The 19,362-nt window shown below is 37.8% G+C and overlaps 1 protein-coding gene across 3 annotated transcripts in view; it reads left to right on the top strand.

Annotated features, from left to right (window-relative positions):
* FHOD3 (formin homology 2 domain containing 3) overlaps nucleotides 1–19,362 on the top strand; it is a 703,058-nt gene that overhangs the window by 603,177 nt on the left and 80,519 nt on the right. For all 3 annotated transcript variants that reach the window (XM_044664978.1, XM_044664968.1, XM_044664960.1), the window contains one exon: nucleotides 18,292–18,602. In XM_044664978.1, the coding sequence (XP_044520913.1) occupies nucleotides 18,292–18,602 (311 nt within the window). The remainder of the gene's footprint in view (nucleotides 1–18,291; nucleotides 18,603–19,362) is intronic.

Genomic DNA, 19,362 nt, shown 5'->3' with positions numbered 1-19,362 from the left:
GTCTTTATTGAGTCTCAGGAAAGTGTTTGGTCTCAAACAGTTCATGACTACATTAGCTCACAAGTGCCCACAGAGCAGATACTCTGTTATTCAAGTGAAAGCCACATGTTTTTGATACCAGACATGAGGAGAGTAGGACTGGCATTCTGGTGTATGGTTTGGCCCAAAGACAGTCCCTGTTTGTTTAATCAAAGACTGATGATAGATTGATGAATGCTGCAAATCATGTGAAATTGCTCTTAGCTGTGTTCTTGATGAGACAGATTAACTATTCCAACAAGTGATAACCAGGAATCACTAAACTGCATGTTTCTGAAAACTGCTTGCTCCTCATGAAAGATTTAATTTGGAAAACTCAGTCCTGCAGTTTCTCAAGACAGTAAAGAGTTTTGAAGGAATACACAACAGATTAATGGATCTGTAATGAGGGCAAAAGAGAAAAGAAAAGGATTCCCATTTTTAATGATAGAGTTGAACATATTTGGTGTTCTTCCTAAAGAGATCGTACTGATATATTTATTTAGGATAGACTAGAAAAGATTCAGCCCCTACTTTAGGATAGATTCTGAAGAGTTCTGGTGGCAAGTAATCTTCAATAAAATTTTTGGTCCTGTATGATCAAGCCCATGGTTTAAAATTGTTGTTTTTAATGCTATATTTTGCTTTTATATATAATCTTCAGTTCTTACTACTGTATTTCTCTGACTTTCCTTGATCCTTACCCAATAAACAGAGACAAAGAGAGAATAATTTAACTGGAACTTTTGGGACATCCTATTTACAGAGCACTCTATACTTATAGTCTCCTACCTCCCAACAAAAAGGATGGGGTGTGTGGTCTGCTTTTTGTCAACTCTTCTTTAGGGTCAAGCTTAATCATTATAATTATAATCATTCAGTTTCATTTTGTTATTGCACAGTGCTATAATCATATATGTGTGTTTATATCTATGTTGTTTTCCTAGTTCTGCTTACTTTCCTCTGCATTCATTCATAAAATGCTCACTGTACTTCTTTGAATTCCTCACATTCTTCATTTTCTACAGCATGATGGTAATAATTCCATTACATTCAGGTGCTACAATTTCATTGATTATTCCCCAATCAATCCCAATAAATGTGCATGTATTTTCTTTCCAGTTCTTTACTGCTACAAAATATACTATGAATGTTTTTATGTTTATGGGACTTTCCATTCTTTCTGTTTTTCATCTCCTTGAAGTATATACCTAACAGTGATATCTCTGGGTCACAAAGTGTCAGTTTTTAAAAAGCATAGTTAAAAATTGCTTTCTAGAATGTTTAGACTAAATCACAGCTTCACCAATAATGTAGCATTACACCTATCTTTCCACAGCCTCTCCAACATTGACTAGTTCTATATTTTGTAATTATTGCCAATTTCTGGGTTTTCATCAAAACTAGAATTTTTTATTTGCTTAATCAGCTATTTTGGAGTAGATGAAATGGTTGGTTTTCTGCTTGAAAGACTCCTCAGGTTTACATAGTATAGTTATACCATCTTGGGGAGGGTGCTTCTCTACCTCCAGACATCATTGATTTTGTTATTATGGTTATTTTATCTACCAGCTCAGCAACTTACTTTAGAAATCTCTAAAACTTTGTCATTATTAAAGCACTATAGAAATGTTCATTTTTTTCTTGTGGTTGATTTTAGTCCTTCTACAACATGAGAAATGATCTTCAAGTTGTTGTATTTCAAAATACTCTAAATTCTGATGATGAGCTTCTCAACATCTAGTTGGCCAATCTTCAGACAGCAGGTAGACAGATTATCGCCTATACTCCAAGTCTTTCCAGCTTAATAAGATCTGCTCAGACTCGTACCCCACTGGTATAGCTTTGGGAACCTACTCATCGCCACACAAAAATAAGGTACCAGGACAGAATTTTTAAGAAAATAAACTATGTATAATTGAGAAAAATGAGGAGGTGGTAAAGAAACACATCAATTCTCTCAGTATTTTCAAGTCTAGATGAACTACATCCCAGGATACTGAAAAAAAAGGTAGATAAATTGCTAAACCACTATCAGTGATCCCATGAAAGATCAGTGAGAACAAGAAAGTTGTTCCATAACTTACAAAGAACCAATCATAGCATCCTAGGATTCAGAGGCAGAAGAATCTTAGAAATAATCTAGTCTTTTTTCTTTATTCAAAGATATTTTATTTCCCCCATTATAGGTAATAACAATTTTCAAATGTTCTTCCAAATCAGAACATTACTTGCCCCTCTCCAGGTCTGAGACTTACTTGCCCAGACATAGGTTTTCTGAAATTATAAGATACACATTGTCTCCCTCTCTCCTTTCCCTCTTGCTTCTTGGAGATGGTAAGCAATTTTATCTGGGTCATACATGTGCTATCATGCAAATTTTACTTCTTTGTTGGTCATTGTTGTAAGAGAATACTCCTATAAAACCAAGACCCCCAAATAAAACCTTAAATAAACTAATATGCAAGATAGTATGCTTTGACTTGCATCTGACTCCTTTATTTCTTTCTCTGGAGGTGGGTAGCATTCTTTGTCATAAGTCTTTCAGAATTGTCCTGGATCATTGTATTGCTGAGAGTAGTTAAGTCTTTCACAGTTGGAAATCATCTAGGCCAGTGATTCCCAAAGTGGGCACTACCACCCCCGGTGGATGCTGCAGTGATGCAAGGAGGCGGTGATGGCCACAGGTGCATTTATCTTTCCTATTAATTGCTATTCAAATTTTTAAAAAATTAATTTCCAGGGGACTAAGTAATATTTTTTTCTGGAAAGGGAGTGGTAGGCCAAAAAAGTTTGGGAACCACTGATCCAGGCTAACTCTCTCATTTTACAGGGGTGGGAATTGAGGCACTTAGATGTAAAGTGACTTACCTAGATAGTAAGTTGCAAAACAGAAATTTAGAAGGGCAGCTAAATGACTCAGTGGATAGAGAGCCAGGTCAGGAGATGGGAGATCCTAGGTTCAAATTTGGCCTCAGATGCTTCCTAGCTGTGTGACCTTGGGCAAGTCACTTAACCCATTGCCTATCCTTGACTGCTCTTCTGCCTTAGGTTCTAAGACCTAAGGGTTTCCATTTCAAACCCTAAGGTAAGGGTTTCAATGTTTTAATACATATTTAGGCATGCTTGTCAAAGTTGTGGGTGACATGAAGCTGAAAAAGTTACTAACAGCCATTAACTTTTTCTATGGAAGAATCACGATCCAAATAATTCAATAACCTAGGACTTTGGGTTGAATCTAATGAGATGAAATTTAGTAAACACAAATGTAAAATTATATAGTTAGGTTTTTAAAATCTATTTGACAATTACAGGAAGGCAGATGACTAGACAACAGTTTGTATACAAATGTTTGGGTTCTCTTGTAAAGCACAAACAATATGAAACAACAGTGAAGCATACAAGCCCCAAAGCTAATGATGTCTCAGATTCCACAGCACTCTACCCTATTCATCATGAAATTAAAATGATCTGGGACTCTCAAAAGCAATGACAGCAGGGTGTAAGTTATGCCCATTTCTACTTTGCTGAAAAGATTTTAGCACGAATTCACAATGAATTGAATATGACCACTTGGTCATGAATTGTTACCATGAAAACTCATGAAATATAAAAAATAATACAAGATGGCATGTAGTACTCTAAAGCTCCCTGCTGCTGTTTCTCCAGGACTTGGAGTAAAATGATGGAAAAGGGAGCAAGAAGATATTAAGTATTACTATTTTTAGGAAATGACTAAGTGGCTCACTTGATTGAGAGCCAGGTCAAAAGATGGGGGTCCTGTACTCAAATCTAGCCTTAAACATTTTTTAGTTGCATGACCCTAAGCAAGTCACTTAACACCCATTGCCTACCCCTTACTGCTCTTCTGCCTTGGAACCAAAACATATTGATTCTAAATGGAAGGTAGGGGTTTTTAAAAAGTACTATTTTCTAACAGTCTATAAACTTTAAGTTATTGATAATCTGAATACGTGATCCTCATTCAATGGGCACTGAAAGGAAGGAGTTAAATCGCAATAGTCTTGACATTTTTCCTATAAATGAAACCAAAAGAGAGAAGGTAGTTGTAATTAAATAGCAGTGGAAAAAAAGAATGTTGGATCATAGGTTCTCTCAGACTAATATGGGGTTCAATTTACTGTGTAACAAGAAACGTTAAATTAAATTAAATCAAAATTAAATTTTGATAAAATTGTATTTCAGTGATCACAGTAAATATTTGGACAAAGCCTACCATAGAATTGATGCATATGCCCCAATGTCTATTGTGGAATATGGACAAGTCAAAAAATTCTACAAAGGGTTCCAATTGGATGAATACAAACTTAAATATTCAATTAATTCAGTGCAAAGTTGGCAAAAGTTGAGGATGCAAATATGGTTTAGGAATAAAAAATGAGAGATTTCAAAGACATGGAGACCAAAGAAAAGCCTCAGTCTCATGCATCATGAATACCTTGAGGAAACAATAAGAAGATACTTCTCTTAGAGACCACTGAATGGTGTTACTAAAAAAAAAAAAATTTAAAGCAATTGTAGCTTAACAGATAGGAAATGACTCCTGACTCATTACTGATATGAGAGTCATTTCTGAATCAACTTTCTGTATATTTCTTAGAGCATATTTCTTAGAGCAAATATCAAAATTCATTTATAATCAAAAGAAAGAATAAATGTGAGAAATAGATCTGACACAATTAAAAATCCAGTCTAATTCTGTTTTCAAATTATTGATGAGAGGAAATGAAACATATGGATGGGGAAAGGACATAGACACTGGTTACAATCATTTTATGCAGAAGTTTGACCTAATGGCCTAAAAGAACACCTTCTTCCATAAAGACTTCAGTTACTTGCCAAACAGAGAGATGTGGCAGCTAGATATGATCAGTTTTGAATAGAAACTTATCTATAAAGTCTTTTGAAGAATGATTACAGAAGATTATGAGTAGTATCATCTCAAAAATAGAAATAAATGGAGGGCATAATCACATTAAAGAAAACATGACAAGAGCTTCAACAAAGCTAAGTCATCACAAAGATACTTAAAGATAAAACTTGAAAAACAACAAATGGCAGCAAGATAGAAATGATCTGCAGACATGTCTGACTCTTTATGAGCCCTTTTGGAGTTTTCTTGACAAAGATCCTGGAGTGGTTTGCCATTTCTTTCTTCAGCTCATTTTATAGATGAAAAAACAGGCAACTAGGGTTAAGTGACTTGCTCAGGGTCACACAGCTAGGAAGTGTCTGAGATCAGATTTGAACTCATGAAGATGTCTTCCTGATTCCAAGCCCAGTGCTCTATCTACTGTGCCATCTTTCGTGTTTGTGTCTGTGTGTGAGATCTCATTTGATCTCCACAACAACTATTGGAAGGTAGATAATATTATCCCTAGTTAATAGATTTTGAAACTGAAACGGAGTTAAATAATTTGCTTAGGGTCACATATTTCACATATTTAGTAAGTGTCAGAGGCAGGACTTTGAATTCAGTTCTTCCTGGCTCTTCCAGGGCTCTCTCTACTGTGTCATCCCACTGCCTCAGACCCTATCACAAGTTTAATACTCTTTCCATTGCCTCAGCCTACTTTTCTTCATCTCTTAATTACTAGTAATATCTTAACTGCCAAATACAATGGGCTTTTCTCAATCTTTATCCTTCTTGGACTCTCTGCTGATCACTTTTTCTTTCTAGATATTCTCTCCACTCTGAGTATTATGTTACTGCTTGGTTCTCCTCTTAATTCTCTGACCTATTTGTCTGAATTGTCTGGAATACTCAGTCTCCTTTACTGGCTCTTCATCTGTGTCATGCCCACCATCTTGTAGGACAGTTCCTCAAGGCTCCATCCTCTGAACTCTTAACTTTTCTGCCTAAAATATTTCACTTAATCTCATTAAAACCAATGGAGTTTCAACATCTCTATGCAGATTATTCCTTGATCACTATATCTGTCCCTGACTTCCAATCTTACAATACCAACTGACCTTTGGACATCTTGAACTAGATGCCTTGTAGGAATAATATGTCGTAGTAGTGGAAAGCCATATCTGGAGTCAGAGCAGATGGGTTTAAATCTTGGCTCTGGCATTTGGTGACATTTAATACTTGTATAACCTTGGGGGAGTCATTTAACTTCTAGGCCTCAGTTTCTACAGCTACAAAATGGGGGAGATTGGACAAGATAAAAATCGAAAGCCCTTACCAGTTCCAAATAAGTCAACCAATAAATATTTATTAAGTTTTTCACCTCATGTCAGGCACTGTACAAGCACTAGGAATGAAAAGCAAAAGCAAAAAGTAATCAAGAAACTTACATTCTGATGGGGAGGCAACATGTAAATAATTGGGTACCCACAAGGGACCTACACAGTAGACAAAACATAATGTTAAGGAGAGGACACTGGGCTCTGGGTAAGGGCTCCTGAAGAATGTGGCATCTGAGCTGATTCTTGAAGGAAACCAGCTGAACTAAAAGACAGATGTGGGGGATTCCAGAGAGGCAGTGAAGAGGCACAAAGATGAGAGATGGAGCATCGTGGACTAGGAAGAGCAAAGAGACCATCCTGGTTGAACTTCAGTGTGTGGGGTGGGGAGATATGCATAAGAAAGCCCAGAAAGAGGGGCAGCTGGGTGGCTCACTGGATCAAGAGCCAGATTTGGAGATGGGAGGTCCTGGGCTCAAATCTGCCCTCAGACACTTCTGGCTGTGAGACTCTGGGCAAGTCAATTAACCCCATTAGCTAGCCTTTATTGCTCTTTTCTCTTAGAAATGATACTTATTATTGATTCTAAGACACAAGGCAAGAGTTTATGTCTGATTTCTTGTGACCCTATTGGGGATTTTCTTGGCAAAGATCCTGGAGTTGTTTGCCATTTCCTTCTCCAATTCATTTTAAAGATGAGAAAACTGAGGCAAACAGGGTTATGTGACTTGTCCAGGGTCACACAGCTAGTAAGTATCTGAGGCCAAATTTGAACTTAGGAAGATGAGTCCTCCTGATCCCATATCCAGGGCTCTCTCTACTGTGTCATCCCACTGCCTCAGTCCCTATCACAAGTACAGGCTAGTTGACCACTTACTGGTTGATTGTAGATGGCTTGTCTGGTCAGTATGAATTAGACCAGATGCTTTCTGAGGCCCCTTCCACTCTCAGGTTCTGCAGCTCTATTAAATCACCTCTTTCTATTTTCCATGAAAATTTATACTTTTATAATCTTTCTTACTAATGACATATTCTGTATGTCTCATGCCCCCAAATCTACAGTAGGCATTGTCCCTTCACTTAAACCTTACTCTTATATCTACATATAATCCTATATCTTAATCTTATATATCAGTTAGGTCCCAAAGAATCCTTTTGCCCCATGTGACCAGAATAGCAGTTCTGGAAGGAAACATTTGATGCCATGAGAATCATAAAGTAGGAAACTATGCACATATCAAAACCATCTATCCTACACAGCTGCTTTTCATTATAAGAAAATAAGAACTCCTATTTACCTAGATAGTCAGTTAAGGTTTGCAAAGAATGTCATCCTCACCACCCTACAATATGGGCTAACTAGTACAAATATCAGTATTGCCTTTTTACAGATTTGTTCTCATTGAACAGGCATTTATCAGGTTTACCTCAGTCCGCTGGGGGGAGAGCTACACATCCATGGATAGATCAGTACAAAATATGTACCAAGTAACTTCCAAGATGAGATGGGGAGAGATTCAATTTTTTAAATGAGACACAGGGGCATTTTCCCTTGGTCACAGAGCTAAGAAGTGTCTGAGCTGGATTAAACCCAAGTTTACTAACTCAAGACCAGAGCTCAATCACTGATACAACACTACCCCTCAAAATAAACTGAATGTCTTCTATTCTGCTTCAAAATTTGCCAGATCCTTTTTTATCTCAGTTATTCCATCCTTCCAGGCTCCTCAGAATAGCATTTATGTTTTGTATTGATAATTTCAAGTGCTAAAGTATGTGATGGCAAAACTACTTTAAGCAATCCTTAAACCATCAATGTCTTAACCATTCCAATTGTGTATCTGGAGAGACTCAAGTTCAATAACACCCAGTGTCAAGATAACGCTAAGGAAGAAAGGAAAACATTTGGCGTGGCTAAGATGTCCATCTCTGAAGTTAAAATAAGCAATGAAGGCCAGATCATAAAATAGTCAATAATATTTGCTTCTTAGTTAGTAATTTATGTGTAGTTCCTGTCAGTTTTATCTCAGAGGCTACCATTTATTTTAATAGGTTATAGTGATAAGTTTGACTATGTATTTTCTTCTTTGATTCAGTAAAGTTATTGCTTGATAATTTTGAAAACTGAATAATATTGGCTAGCTTTTTTTAACTCTTAAAGGTTTGCAAAGCATTTTAGATATTTTCTATCATGTGATCCTCACAACAATGCCATAGGAAGGATATTATTGTCCCCAGTTTTACTAATGAGGAAACTGAGGAACAGAGAGATTTGTGAGTGGGGTGGTGTCATTGAGCTAGTTAGTATCTGAGGATAGTAGAATTCAAACTCAGGTTTTCTTGACTCAGTCTAGCATGCTATCCACTGTGCCACCTTCTTATATGATAGAATTCTAGAATATCTGAGCTATAAGACATTTGCCTAGGTATTGAGCACCATATAGTCCTATGACTACGTTCAGAGTGTACAAGACTGTGAGAGAGAAACCTACAAATATGACTTTGTCCTGTTATCTCCTCAGTATTGATATCAAACAAGATGTTGAGTAAGAAAACATGTTAGCATTTGGTTCTATCCAAAGCATCTGAAGATGCTCTTTGGGAAGTCCAAATAAAAGAAGGACATTCTTTTGAGAGTGATGATGGTCTCTGTGTAGCCTTGTACTAATTCCATCAAGACCTGTAATTTTATAAGAACTTCATTAGGGAAATCAGGGAGAAGGGTGGGAGTGAAGGAAAAACAAGAACGAGACATAGATTTTTGGACATAGCTAATGTGAGATTTGTTTCTCTATAAGTATATTTATGTTTATTATGTAATTTATAACATTTATAATTTATTACATATTTATAGCAAATGATATTATATGTTGTTACATAGAGTTAATTATAAAAATATGAAAAGAAATGGTAATAAAAAATAATATTAAAAATAATCATTTACATTCACATAAGTCATTAAGCTTTAAAAAGTTTCATATGTCCTTGGCTTTATCTCATTTAGCTCACAACAACCCCTTGTAGAGGCTATAGATATTATTTTTTTGCCTTCCTTTACAGATCAATAAACCAAGTGTCACAGAGATTAAATGTCTTGCCCATGATCACACAACAGCCAAGTGCTGGAAGAAGGTTTTGGACTCAATAATTCCAAGTCCAATATTCTTTTTTCCAAATCATACTATAGTTTAATTTAACAAATTGTTAAGGAAGTTGGCCCATGAAGAAACAATCTTCATTCAAGCTTTGTCATTACATAGTAATATTCTTTGTTCCATTTCTGGGTAGTGAATATGATATTTATACAAATCCCTCCCCTTCACTGGGTATGTAAACACTGTATGTGTGCTTCACATATATATTAACCAACAATCATGTTACTTTATCAGAAATGTATTCAACTGAATGCTTCAGTCACTGATGTAGATCAAATAATTATGTGCAATTAGTTAGTAAATTACAAAGTTTTACAAATGGGCAGCTAGGTAGCACAGTGGAGAGAGCACCAGGTCTGAAGTCGGGAAGATTCACCTTCCTGAGTTCAAATCTGGCCTCAGACACTTACTAGTTGTGTGACCCTGCATAAGTCACTTAACCTTTTGGCCTCATCTGTAAAATGAGCAGGAGAGGGAGTTGACAAACTACTCTATTGTTTTTGCCAAGAAAACCCCAAATGGGGTCATGAGGAGTTGGACGTGACTGAAAAATGACTGAACAACAACAATAGCAATATGAATGAGAGGCATAGAAATAGAATAAGAAATAAAGTCATATTATAGAATAAGATCTTCTATTGGAACTGTCATGCTTGATATTTTCATTGTGCTTTAATACAGTAGTACTGCTCCTACTACCATCATCTCCCTTGCATAGTTTTGTCATCTATCCTAGGAAGGCAATATCATAGTAGAAAATATATTGGCCTTGGAATAAGGAGACTCAGGATTTAGTCAGGATGTTTACAATAGATCAGCTATGTAGCACTCTTCATAGTACTTCATTTCTCAAAAATTTAGTTGCCTCATCTTTAAAATGAAGGAAATGATCTTGGTCAGTAATACCAAACGCAAATAAAAATGGATCACTAACCCATACATGATGATTTCTGTGGGCTATATATTGATTTAGTTTTTAAATGTGGTTGCTATGTTTAATTGTATTTTTTATTTATTTTGTTGTGAGCAGCTTGTAGCCCATAGACTGCCTTTCATATCTCTGATCTAGATGACCTGGAAAGCCATTTTCATCCCTAAAACCCTGTTCCCAACACCTGACTGAGCAATCTGGAATATATATATATATATATATATATGTGTATATATATATATATATATGTATATATCAAGAACAACCCTTCATTTTCTCTCTCCTTTCAATCTAACCCAAATGTTTTCTCCATCCTTCTCAGCCTTTTCTCTTCATTCCATTCCATGCACTGCTGCTCTCTTCCATCTCTATGACATCTGTGTGTGTGTGGCATTTAATAAAATGTTCCTTTCAATAGGCACATTTCAGACAAGAGCCCAATCCTACCACTGCCCGAGATCCTTTTATTGGTTCTCTCTATCCCGTGTACTTTTATATAAGCAACCAAGTCCATGGGTGACATTCCCAAACTCTCAAAAGTTTCCCTTTTCCCTCCCTGAGTCTCTGTCTATTCTGTGCCTTCTGAGAATTACTAGGCTTCTTCTCCTCTACTCTCTTTCTTTGTCATAAATGTTATCTTCCATATTATCCAGATTGGCAATTTTGTTTGGGTCTTCTGGTCCTTCTCGATTGGAATTTCAGTTTGAAGCTGCCTTGGTCAGGTTGGCTAGTCTCCTGCCAAACACATTATTTGCTGTCTCTGTGAAGTGCAGTGTGTCCCTTGAGAGGACCCTTTGTTCTTAAGTCCTGGGCTATGTCCCAGAAACCAAATCATTTTCTTTGATACAATCTATGTAACCAGACATTCACTTTCCTATTTATTCCTTTCTCTTCAGAAGTAACAAACTTCAACTAGGATAACACATTACAATATGACTTACACTCCCAAATCTTTGACTTTCCTTCCCAGATCTGTTAAGTGTCTAGAGATACAATCCAGGTTCGTTCTGTTATTTATTTTTAGATGAATTACCAGAAGAGGACTGGTCAGCTGGTTTAATGGTTCTTGGCCTGTTCTTTGTCCCATCTTGTCTACATGCCCATAGAAGAAAATATACCTACCGATTTATTATGTTAGGTTAATATGTAAATAGCCAAATGAGTGAGTCTAAGTAGAGAGTTTCCAAACATAGGCTACATCTCCTTTTTCTGAGACTAGTAAAAAGATTGTTCTCATCTGCTAATGCTGTGGGTCATCAACCTTAATATTATACTTTGTATGATGGGGTGGGGCTTCCCTAAGATTTCTGGAGCTACCCTTTCTGAGAAAGTCCTTACACTTTTAATGGAGTCCAAGTTGTGCAGTTTGGGTGGGGAGGGAATTGCCTGTTCTTCCTTATTTTTGTATTTATCTATGCTTCAATATCGGTATGGATTCCTTAATGTTGGCTACCTCCCACCTCAGAATATTTTGTTTGCCTTCTTTCCTATTGCATTTCTTTTCCCTTCTCTAAGAATGCTACGTCTTCTCTAATTAGCCAGGATATAGTGTACCCCTCAAGCCCTTCTCTTTTCTCTTTCTTGTAGAAGGAGGAGGTGGTCTTTGCAACATACACAGGGAGTGTTAGAGTTGAAAGAGATCTTAGAAGCCATCTAATCCAACTCCCACCTGAAGCATGACTGCCCACTCCTGCCTCCCTGACAAGATATCATCCTCCCTCCACCTAAAAACCTGTCACAAGAGGGAATTTTCTACCTATAAAGGCAACTCATTCTATTTTGAGGCAACTGTATTCAGAAGTGTGGCCTTGTTTTTGATGTATTCAGCCTTTCTTTAAAAAAATCATATTCTGCTACAGGAAGAATAAGAACAGGTGGAGCCCTGCAGCCACACAGTCACAAGGGGCTTCCTCTAATATATTAAAATTACATATAAAATAACAAATTGTAATGAATAGACACAGTTTTATTTTTAAATAACTCTAGTCATTAAAGCCCTTCACAGACTGGTTCCGAACAACCTTTTCAGTTTTATTGTCTGCCACTATCCTTCATATATCGCTCAATCCAACTAAGTTTACCTTCTTATTATTAAACACAGTGTTCCATGTACTCTCTCCCTACCTTTCCATAATCTGTTCTCATTCTTGCAATGTCCTCACTCCTTACATCTGCCTTTCAGGAATCCCTATTGTTTTTGTTCAGTCATATCAGACTCTTTGTGACTCCATGGACCAAACTGTCCATGGTGTTTTCTTGGTAAAGATGCTGGAATGGTTTGCCATTTCCTTCTCCAGTTCATTTTACTGATGAGGAAACTGAGGAAAAACAAGATTAAGTGACTTTCCCAGGGTCACACAGATAATAAATGTCTGAGGCTAAATTTGAACTCAGGTCTTCCTGACTCCAGGCTCAGTGCTCTATCAGCTAAGTCATCTGGCTGTCTTTTTCCTTCAAAGCTTTGCTCAAATGCTACTGCTTACATGAGGCCCTTGAAAAATCCCACAGGATGCTAGTGCTTCCTTCAAAAAAACTTTATCTTCTTTTTTCCCACATATTTATTATAAACTCTGAGTTTCTTAAGAGCAGAGGCTAGTACATTTATGCCTTTGTACCCCTAACACTTAGCACCAATGCATAAGAAATAGTAATAGATACTTAGTAAATATATATTGAGATATAATGTACAATTAACAATGCAGCTAAAATGTAATATAGAATTAATACTAATTAATTTAATAATTAGGGGCAATTCAGAGCTGGTTTTAATGTCCAGCATAAAATTTATCCTGGTGTAATGAAATTTCAATTCCCTAAGTAAAGCCAATATCTTGGACAATTTAATTAAAATAACGCATGCTATGGATGTATTAATTTGTCAGTATCACATTTTGTCCATTATGTGAGTTTGTCCTTAAAATGTGTTTATGTTTCTTATTTATGATCCGTTATAAAATTATACTTAAATCTCCATTTAAAACTCAGTGCTAAAGTTATGAGGAGGCAAAGGAGTGAACAACTGGCAATCTCACAAGAGGGAGTGCTGGTCCAGTGGGAAATCTCACAAGAGGGAGCATTGGTCCAGTGGGAGAAGCATGGGGCTTGAAATCAGAAGACCTGGCCATGAATTCTGGCTGTGATATTTGTGACCTGTGTCGTTTTAGTCAAATCTCTTCAACTCTCTGGGTTTTAGTTTCCTCATCTGTAACATGAAGATGTTGGACTAGTTGACCTCTATGATCCCTTCCAGCTCTAGATTTACGTCTGTGAAGAATGAGGAAATTTTAATTATCTCTTTTTACTATCATTATTCTATTTTGTCTTATGGGCTTACACAGAATAAATCTTCATCTTTTTCAGTGTATAAACAAATCTTTTTTTTTTCCAAAAACATCTATAGATGTCATTGGAATCTTGTTCATCACCTCAGATAGGAAAAGAAATAATGAACATCTTGTAGGTCACTGCATCAATTTCTCCAGTGTCTACTTTTTCTCTGTCTCCCTAGGAATTGAGGGACTTTTTAGCCCCTCCTCATTATCCCCCTCATAACTGGTTTCTGACTGTTTCTGCATCTGTTTTCTCGTTGCCTAGGTGGAAATGAGATGGCCTCTTCCTGTCTCATCTCTCTTCATCTGCCTGAAGGCAGTCAGGTTGCCAGGAAACAGATGCTATGGCAGAGAGAAGATGAGATATGAAAATGCTTGTCAAAGTCACCCTGCAGGCAGCAGATCAGTGTGTCTTACAGAATCTCAGAGATAGAGAGGACTTTAGAGGTCATCTAATCCAGGGGTGTGAGACTCATGGCCATCAGGCCACATGTGGCCCCCAGAATGCTGGAGGGCAGCCTGATGAACAAGATTAGAATATAGTTTCTATCTGATTTTAGTGTGTTACTATATTAATAAAATTATAATGTAATAATAATATGACCCACAAGGATCCTTATGTACAGTTTAGTGGTCCCCATTTCTGTTTAGTTTATAATAAAAAAAACCACTACAGATCTAGACTAAGTCCAACCAGAGTAGAAATATATAGTATCCCCAGCATCTATCCAGTCTACACTTAGAGACCCCCACCAGTGATCAGGAGCTTGAACCTCCTCCCAAGATATCTCATTCCATTTTTGGAAGAGTCTCCAGATCATTTTACAGATGAGGAAAATAGGGTTAGATGACTTGCCCAGGCTCACATAGCTAGGAAGTGTCTGAGTTCAACTCTGGAAGCTGGAGAAGGAGATGGCAAATTATCCCAGTATCTTTGCCAAGAAAACCCCAAATGGAGTCATGGATGAACAACAATAAAATGTGCCAGGCACTGGGCTAAGCCTGTATGTGACTTCCATCCAGCATTCTCAGTTATGCTTTCTGAGACCAGGCAGAAGAAGCCTACTGTCTTATCCTTGGAAGGTAGAAGGTAGAAGGGAGGGAATGTCCTCTAGGAATAGACATAGAGTGGGGAGAGTCAGAGTTATAGAGCTTAATGTGCACCTCTAAGCAGTTATTGAGCACCTGCTGTATTACCTGATCTGGGCATTGTGCATCAGTCAAAAGAAGTAAAAGATATATTTCCTACCCTGGAGAAACTAGCTTGATCTGTAGTATTATCATTTTGGGTTAAACCTCTGATTTCATCAGTGTAGGAAGATTCTGATGACCCTTATCTTAGAGAGTTTCTGCAGGACACTGAGAGGTTAAAATATGCCCAGGGTCACCAGCAGTGTGTGCCAGAGGCAAAACTTGGGCCCAGGACTTTCTTCCAAACCCAGTTCTACTACTCCATGCTACCTCTACTATTTATCTCTTTGGCCAAAAATAGTCACACTAGGGGAAGTTAGATAAGCACAGTGGCTAGAGCACCAGGTCTGGATTTGGGAGGACATGGGCTCAGATCTGACCTCAGACACTTTCCAGCTGTGTGACACTGGGCAAATCACTTAACACCCATTTGTCTAACCCTTTCTGCTCTTCTGACTTAGAGTTGATACTAAGACAGAACGTAAGGGGTTAAAAGAAGGTACTCACACCCTTGAAATAGCTAGAGAGGAGTACTTCAGCCAGTGCTGGTCCCTCCCTCCTCACATCTTCCTGGAGTCATATTAACTGTGCCAACTCAGGGCCAGGGAGAAAAATGACTTGTCTAGTGTTATACAAAAAGTAAGTAGAGAGTAGGCTTAGAATCTGGGTCTTTCCTTTGAAATTTAGTTATCATTTCATTCCAGAAATACTACTTAAGTTTGTCATGGAAATGTATTGTACCCAGGCTGAAATCAACCTATAACTATTTCCTAAAACCTTGACAGTCCATTGTGATGGTCAGTGAGTTTTGACTTGTGTAATGTCAATATATATGAATGGTGTTCAGTTTATTTGTAATCAGAATGTGCTAACACATATCCCCCCAAAAATCTGATTCTTAGGTGGCATCTCCATAGAACTAGTGAATTACATTATGTTTGTGTTTTTTTAGAACTTCTATATTGGAACCAAAAAAAAAAAAGAAAAAATATAAATATTTTTCAGTGGCTGATGAAGTTGGTCAACTGAATAGACTTATCTCTTTGGCTTTAAGGAAGTTGTTGAGCCTAGATATGAAAATCCAGCAGAAGGTTGTGAAAATGCAATGCTTAACATTAATTTTTATTGCTGTTTGGTCATTTTAGCTATGTCCATTTCTTTTTTATTCCATTTGGGATTTTCTTTGCAAAGATATTGAAGTAGTTTGCCATTTCCTTCTCCAGCAGTTTTTATAGATGAAGAAACTAAGGCAAACAAGGTTAAGTGACTTATCCAGATAGTAAGTGTCTGTGGTCAGATTTTAATTTAGGAACACCAATCTAACTGACTCTAGCCCTGGCACTCTATCCACCTAGGTGCCCAAACCTTAAATTGTGCTTATTATTCCACTAATTTTTTTTATAAATCATGTATTTCTGTTTTTATAAATTCTATAAATCATGTATTCTAGAACTAATCAGTTCTAGTCACAGGCCAATCAGGTTGCTAGAAAGCATGGGTTTGCTTATCTTAATATGGCTGAATTCTTTGCTATCATTGAAATATAATAAAACAATGCCTTGGACTGATGTGATCAAGGTTGAAATGGGAAGTTCAGTCATTCAAACCACCAAATACCAGACCCTACTTTCTTGTTACTTTCCCACTCTTGGCAGAAATTGCATGTTGATGTGGGCTTAACTGGAAACGCAGAAGGTGACTGATTGCATTTCACTGTCGGCGCTCGGGCTCTGAGGAGGAGACTGAGTATGCCACCAACAATTCCCACCATATGCCAGCCAATTAAAAGTGAAATGGATGCCATATGCCAGGCTGTTGGAAACACACTTCAGTTTTGATGTGGCTATTAAGACGGAAATGTGTGTAAAAACATGTGCTTTCTGTCAACCAAATGTCTGACACAGCCATTTCTATACCCTGGCATTGGCCCCACTTACAAAATTAATAGTCTTGGTATCTCTTTGCTAAGTATTCCTTTCAGATTTCCCAGTGGATCACCATGGAAAAATCTTTTGACACCATGAGGAATTGAACTGAAAGGCACACTCCTGTTTCCTCTTCACCTGTGTTCCAATCTCTCCTAATGATTCATTTCTCACTTTTGAAGGCAAAAATTGCACGTCACATACACAACTAAGACGTTTATTGTCAACTTTTGGTGTACCTGTTTGGGTCTCTCCAGTCCCTCTCAATATGTGTGTGAATAGAAGAAAAGATCAAACTAGATGCCTTTTACTCTAGGTCACTAATGCAGTCCTTTCTCAAGGAGCTAGTCAGTAGTGATCTCACAGTCAAGACCAAAGGTGACACTGATAGGGCACTGGGCTGGAGTCAGCAAGACCTGAGATCAAATCCAGTCTCAGATATGTGAAAAACCCCTTTTTCACCCTTACAGATACTTACCAGCCATGTGACCCTGTGCAAGTCACTAAGCCCTGCTTGCCTTAGTTTCCTCATCTATAGAATACACTGCCTTCTCTACAAAGGTCTTGTGAGACAAATGCTTCATAGACTGTGAAGTGTTGTTCAGATATATTCAGTCACGTCTGACACTTTGTGACCCTATTTGGGGATTTCTTGGCAAAGATACTAGAGTGGTTTGCCTTTTCCTTCTCCAGCTCATTTTGCAGTTGAGGAAACTGAGATAAACAGGGTTAAGTGGCTTACCCAGGATCACACAGCTAGTAAGTATCTGAAACCAGATTTGAACTCATGTCCTCCTGACTCCACACCTAGTTCTCTTATCTACTGCACCATCTAGCTGCCCCCAGTGAAAAATTAGTATATTTCCTTCTTATACTGACTCTGCATGTGGAGGGTTTGGGGACAGTTTGTCCTTGTCTCTTCTAATCACTTGACCCCATCCTCTTCTGGCTTTGTACCTGGATGCATATTTCTGGAATGGGCAGGGACTGACTCAGATTTTTTCGTTCCAATTCTCTGGAGTTGATTTGGAGACCCAGGAAGCCGTGCAGATTCATGTGATAAGTTCCACCCAGGGCAGACAGGCATGATGTAACATATTTCATTTTTATATACCCCAGGAAATCAGGCCAGATGTGGACGTCCCCATTTTATTAGCAGATAAGCATCCGGCTGCTATTTTTTGATAGTCTTATAAATGATTTTGAGAACCTCAAAGCCAAACTTCTAAATATGTTTTGAAAATATGGATAGAGTCCCAGTGTGGGAACAATTGAAGCAAAGGATGATGGACTTGGCAGGTAGCTCTCAATTTCAACCAGCATCCAGCAGCATCTTACTTGTAAGGCCGTTCATTTGCCACGGATATCTTTCTTTCCTTAGGAGGTAAAAAAAAAAAAAAAAAAAAAAAAAAAAAAAAGAATGAAAAGAGGGGGGAAAACCCACTCCCAAAAGGTCCAACTCTCACTTGACACCTTCGAGAAATGACTGTTAAGTGAATATTTTCTCCATTGTTGTCTCCACCAGTGAGGGCAAGCGACCCTGAGCCTGAAGCAGAGACTGAGACAGAAAGAGTGGAAGCAGGAGAAGGACACAAAGCCGAGGCTGGAGCAGAGCAGAGGGTGGATGTGCCGCCATCTCAGGAAGTGTTATGTCGGCGAGGAAGACCAAAAAGTGAGGGGACCCAAGGACCAGAAGAAAGTGCAATACTCAGTGAGAAGGAAAGGCAGAATGAAGAAGTAAATGAAAAAGACAACTGCTCAGCCTCCAGCATCTCCTCCACAAGCAGCACTTTAGAGAGAGAAGAGAAAGAGAGCAAGTTAACCAGTGATAATGAAGCTGGTAAAGTCCTTTATTCAATAATGAGAACAAATTCTAAGGCAAATAGGGGGTGGGAGAAAGAAGTGAGCCACTGGATTGGCCGTAATATAACCCAGAGTCCTCTTGAAGAATAATGCTTTGCCTAGAATCACAGAGCTAATGAATATCTGAGGTAAGATTCAAAACTTAGGCTTTCTGATTCCAAGTCAGTATCTTATTCACGCCACCATGATGAAGGAAGGAAAGGGAAGTGGAGGACAGAGGTAAGAGGCACAAGTGAGCATCTGTAGCTCTTAATCCTTCAGCAGCATTTGGTACTAGATTTTAGCATAGAACCGGATTTAGAAATTCTTTTGAACATATTGATAATAAAGGGATCAAGTGGCTTCCCTTAAGAAATAAGCATTAAAATTCATCAACTATTTAATATTATCTTTAAAATTCTGTTATTTTTTCAAAGGTAGTGTAACATTATGGATATACCCTTAAAGTCAAAAAGGCTTGAGTCCAAGCTTCATCTCTCAAACCTAAAATAAACCCTGGGCAAGTCATTTAACTGTTCAGTGTCATGAGCATGCCTATAAGGAAGGGCTTCTTCACTGTGAGTTTTCTCTACTCTTGAAATCATAGATCTGAACAAAGTAAAAATGAAAGGGGGAAAGAAAGAAAGAGGAAGGAAGGAAGGAAGGAGGGAGGGAAGGAAGGAGGGAGGGAAGGAAGGAGGGAGGGAAGGAAGGAAGGAAGGAAGAAAGGAAGGAAGGAAGGAAGGAAGGAAGGAAGG

This window comes from Gracilinanus agilis, chromosome 1 (assembly GCF_016433145.1).
Source record: "Gracilinanus agilis isolate LMUSP501 chromosome 1, AgileGrace, whole genome shotgun sequence".
NCBI classification, from domain to species: domain Eukaryota; kingdom Metazoa; phylum Chordata; class Mammalia; order Didelphimorphia; family Didelphidae; genus Gracilinanus; species Gracilinanus agilis.
This window is presented reverse-complemented; position numbering and strand designations above follow the sequence as displayed.